The 5,585-nt window shown below is 45.6% G+C and overlaps 1 protein-coding gene across 1 annotated transcript in view; it reads right to left on the reverse strand.

Annotated features, from left to right (window-relative positions):
• Positions 1–5,585, reverse strand: part of gtpbp3 (GTP binding protein 3, mitochondrial) — a 48,197-nt gene that overhangs the window by 24,164 nt on the left and 18,448 nt on the right. The window contains 1 exon segment of the mRNA XM_070439757.1: positions 4,075–4,277. Coding sequence (XP_070295858.1) covers positions 4,075–4,277 — 203 coding nt within the window.

Consider the following 5,585-nt stretch of genomic DNA (forward strand, 5'->3'; position numbering starts at 1 on the left):
GGATGACCGTGTGTACTCGGTAAGCTTTGTAGGTCAATTGCGGTAGGATCGAAATGTGCTTGCTTGTAGGTAAGGCACCGACCTTGCGTCGTACCGCTCGTCTTAGTAATGCATCCGACACTCGCATATGCGCGGCTCTCATGGTTGACTTAGGTTAGTTGTCCACCTCATAAGTTCATATGGTTAATGCTGACGATGTGTCTCCAGCTCTCTTGTTGCATCCTGTATGTGTTAGTAGGTTGAGCTATGCTTGAGGTGGCTGCGTAGGTGGTTTTAGTCCTGATTGATGTAATTTGGACGGTTTTGAGAGTATTGTATATGAGGCTGATACTATATGAGCTTGTCGACCCAGGTCCGTGCCGATTTCCGTTATGTCTTGTTACTGTCATTTTTATAATTTTGAGATCACATTTCCTGTACAGCCTATTTCTCTTGTATTGTTAACTTCTATTTTATTGTTATTTTTTTTTTCTTTAATTTCCTGTGTAGATTATTTATGTGTTGTACTCAATTTTAATGTTATTGTCATTCGACGGGGACGTGTGGTGTTGCTCCGGTATCATTTCATTGTAGCCCCAATCTGGGTAACTCACTGGGAGTACTTTTCGTATCTGTTGTCGGAAAGTAGTTCGACATTATCCTCGCTCGCTTCTTCATGGCCACGCATATTGTACTGAGTTTTCGCTTGCATACCGAATAAGTTTGTGATATTTACCCCTGCCGATAAATCACAGAAATGCGGTAGAGAGTACATTGATGGGCCCTGAAGAGATTAGGAGAGATGATATGACAGAGAGATGACGAGCAGCCATGAGACGAGCGAGCAAGACTGAGAGCAGTGTGTAGAGATGAAGATAGACAGAGCTGAGCGCGAGCACTATGCGATGAGCAAGAGAGTTACTTGTAGGGAAGCGGTGGTTGAGAAGAGATGGAGATAAGTGAGAACACGCACGAGTCAACGCTGGATAAAGGACGGTTGTGTAGAGAGATGAAGTACATTATACGAGATAGAGGTAGATAGCAGAGCATGACGGAGTGCGAAGAGGAGAGGATCTGGATGGAGGTGGTTGATCGAGAGACGTAGAGGAGCGGTGTAGACTGTAGGTAGTAGTAGGATGGGAGAGGTGAGACGGAGCACGGGAGGAGAGGGACAGGAAGCGGTGTAGTTACCGACGAGATTCTCGGTATGTGTGTCGCACGAGAGAGAGGGTGGTAGTAGAAGAGAGGGAGAGATGGCGTCGTCCAGCACACGGCTTTTTCCCCAGTAGAAGACCAAACGCCTGAGTTCAATGTGGAGGCTCGGCTTAAGCCCAATGGTGCAAGACAGACGAGCCTCCGGCATCAGCCGACGACCAGACGACACGAAGCCCCCACGCTACCCGCCGAACCCCTAAACGAGAGACACCAAGCACGCAAGACGCAGAAGCAGACGTAAGACGAAGCGAGCACGAACAGCAGAAGGACGAAAGGCGCTCGGTAAAAGAACGAGAACGCAACAAGACACAGCACGCTGCGATCGGCACTGGCCACACACATACCCAGGGAAGCAGGAGAAACCAGAAGACAGAAGAACACAACGAAGAAGACGCAAGACGGAAGAGCGAAGGACCCGACGAAGCAGAGAGAGAGACGACGACAGAAGCGAGAAGAGAGAACGAGACCAAGCACACAGCGTGCGTAAGACAAGCAAACAGAAGAGACGAAGCAACGAAAAAGAGAGAGCAAACAGAAAACGAACTGAGCTAGAGAGCAGAAGGTTTGTAGCTCGCTGCAGCCAGATAGTACATTCTAAGTGCATCCCTGGAACAGACCCAATAGAGAGGCAACACGGCGCATCAATCCATGAAGCAAGATGAATGCCTGCAAGTGTCTGTGGCCCTTCTACCACCAGAACCCCTGTAACGAACCACACCTTTCATGTATTAGGAGCAGTGGAGAGAAGCGGTCTGTGTGTGCCTATGTTTCTCTTGTTATGATTATAGAATTTGTTATGATAAATCTCAAGTTCGAGAATGAGGCTGTGAGAGCGGGTTCCCGTGCTCGGAGAGAGTACAGGAACGGGGGGAAAGCCATGCACGTCGCGCTGGAGGAGCGTGCACGTCGCGTAATGGTATTTGGGGTTCGCAGGAGAGAGGGGGCGTACCCACCTTGATTACATCGATCCCGTTCCTCGATGAGCTATCTTCAACTGAAGTCTATGAAGGCTTCCACGGTGAGCCAGAGAGACGGGACTGGGAAGACGAAACGAAAGGCAGACGGAGACGTGTGAGCGAGAGAGACAGCAATACATGCGGTCCTCATCACGATCTCTCTACTATTTTCATTCCTTTGGCATGATTTAAGTTCTCGTTCGTGATTGTCTCTAGGTCAGAGGTGATAGACTAAATATCTCTGTAGTAAATCATCTCAGTAGCCTAATCTCTGTCGTCACTAAATCTCTTCAGTGGACTAATATACTCAGGTCGACTAAATCATCTATAGACTAAAGTCGATCTCAATCGACTAAATCATCTCAGTCGACTAAATATCTCAGTGATAAAGTCGCTCCTCAGGTAACACTAGAGATCATCTCAGTCGACTAAATCATCTCAGTAGACTAAATCCTCTCAGTCGACTAAATCCTCTCAGTGGACTAAATCATCTCAGTGACTAAATCCTCTCAGTCGACTAAATCATCTCATGACTAAATATCTCAGTAGACAAATCATCTCAGTCGACTAAATCATCTCAGTAGACTAAATCACTCAGTCGACTAAATCCTCTCAGTCGACTAAATCCTCTCAGTGGACTAAATCATCTCAGTGACTAAATCATCTCAGTAGACTAAATCATCTCAGTAGACTAAATCCTCAGTCACTAATCCTCTCAGTCGACTAAATCCTCTCAGTGGACTAATTCATCTCATGGACTAAATTATCTCAGATAGGACTAAATCTCTCAGTGCTAAATCATCTCAGTAGACTAAATCATCTCAGTAGACTAAATCAATCTCCTCAGTAGACTAAATCCTCTCGAGACTAATCATCTCAGTAGACTAAATCCTCTGTCGACTACAATCATCTCAGTCGAAAATCTCAGTAGACTAAACAAAGCATCCTCTCCTTGTCTCCCTTCCTGTGCCATGACAGAAGTGAACAGGTGAAGACTTCATCGCTACTGAAATGCAAAGATCTGGATGTTGAATTGGCACATGGAATGATTGACAGTTCAATAGGCCCACTAGGAGAATGATTGACAGTTCAATAGGCCCACTAGGAGAATGATTGACAGTTCAATAGGCCCACTAGGAGAATGATTGACAGTTCAATAGGCCCACTAGGAGAATGATTGACAGTTCAATAGGCCCACTAGGAGAATGATTGACAGTTCAATAGGCCCACTAGGAGAGGAAACATCAGCCAACTGCAGGTACCCTCCATCCACACATTGTACCAGAGAAACAATAGCAGCATTGTCTGCATGCCGAACTAAGGAAAGGGTGAAACTACAGTAGGATTCCAAACATACTATTTTGACTGTCAAAAATAGAGATTGGATTTTGTTAGACTGCTGACGGTTTTCCTCAGGAAGACCAAGATTAGGCTCTTTTCTGTAGCACTCCTCTCAGGAGAGGTGGTGAAGTGTTGATACCCAGGTCTGGTGTCAAGGTAGAGATCACACGATACACTCTGGGTAGAAGCTGCCCATTGGCACAGATCTAGGATCAGCTGGTTCCTGATCCCTGATCTCTCATCCCTGCTGTCAGACAACTACAGTATAGACAAGACACTCTCTGGACATCACACTTAAGCAGACCACTCTAACAATGGCCTGTGGACGACTCGCAGCCAAATGGCAACCACGGCAACTCAAAACAGCTCACCCTAGACTTCTACAGTATCCACAAAGGTCTGAATCCTAACTGTGAGATCTGTGTGTTTTCTATACAACACCACTCAACAACTGCCTGGCTAGCTCAGAGAACAACACGTTGGGTGAAGCCGATCCAGGCTAGCTTAGAGAACAACACGTTGGGTGAAGCCGATCCAGGCTAGGTAACCATCCATGTATTTTCTCCTTCTCTGGGGAACCTACCCGTTTGAGCCTGTAACTCCAGTCCTGGTAGAGGCGGCCCAGCTCCCCGTCCATCTGCCTGAGGGCCTGCCTCCTCTGGGCCTCAGTCTCAGCGTGGATCAGATCCCCCAGGCCCTCCACCTCCGTCAAGCCCAGTTTCCCCGCGTGGAAGGCCCTCCGTGTGAACTCACCTGCCTCCGCAGGCCTCACACCCTCCAGGCTTCCTGCATAACACACACAGCACAGCAAGACAGAGAAAACAGGGTCAAAGTCAGGGTTAATTAGTTACACACACACAGCAAGACAGAGAATTACTCAAACAGGGTCAAAGCCAGGGTTAATTAGTTACACACACACAATTTTAGGATTATCTGATTGGCCACACAACAAGACAGAGAATTCTCAACAGGGTCAAAGCCAGGGTTAATTAGTTACACACACCAGCAAGACAGAGAATTACTCAACAGGGTCAAAGCCAGGGTTAATTAGTTACACACACACAAGCAAGACAGAGAATTACTCAAACAGGGTCAAAGCCAGGGTTAATTAGTTACACACACACAGCAAGACAGAGAATTACTCAAACAGGGTCAAAGCCAGGGTTAATTAGTTACACACACACACAGCAAGACAGAGAATTACTCAAACAGGGTCAAAGCCAGGGTTAATTAGTTCACACCACAGAAAAGACAGAGAATTACTCAAACAGGTCAAAGCCAGGGTTAATTAGTTACACACACACAAGCAAGACAGAGAATTACTCAAACAGGGTCAAAGCCAGGGTTAATTAGTTACACACACACACAGCAAGACAGAGAATTACCAAACAGGGTCAAAGCCAGGGTTAATTAGTTACACACACACACACAGACAGAGAATTACTCAAACAGGGTCAAAGCCAGGGTTAATTAGTTAACACACAAACAAGACAGATACTCAACGGTCAAAGCCAGGGTTATTTCACACACCACAGCAAGACAGGATACTCAAACAGGGTCAAGCCAGGTTAATTAGTACACACACAGCAAGGCAAAGACACACTGGGTCACTAATAAGGTTCCCTATCGTTCACAAGCCAAGGTTACTAAGGTTCACTAAGGCAATGTACACTACCGTTCAAAGTTTGGGGTCACTTAGAAATGTCCTTGTTTTTGAAAGAAAAGCTAATTTTTTTGTACATTAAAATAACATCAAATTGATCAGAATACAGTGTAGACATTGTTAGTTGTAAATACTATTGTAGCTGGAAACGGCAGACTTTTTATGGAATATCAACATTGGCGTACAGAGGCCCATTATCAGCAACCATCACTCCTGTGTTCAATGGCACGTTGTGTTAGCTATCCAAGTTTATATTTTAAAAGCTAATTGATCATTAGAAAACCCTTTTACAATTATGTTAGCACAGCTGAAAACTGTTGTTCTGATTAAAGAAGCAATAAAACCGGCCTTCTTGAGACTAGTTGAGTATCTGGAGCAGCATTTGTGGGTTCAATTACAGGCTCAAAATGGCCAGAAACAAAGAACTTTTT

The sequence above is a fragment of the Salvelinus sp. IW2-2015 genome, unplaced genomic scaffold (assembly GCF_002910315.2).
Source record: "Salvelinus sp. IW2-2015 unplaced genomic scaffold, ASM291031v2 Un_scaffold1895, whole genome shotgun sequence".
NCBI lineage: Eukaryota > Metazoa > Chordata > Actinopteri > Salmoniformes > Salmonidae > Salvelinus > Salvelinus sp. IW2-2015.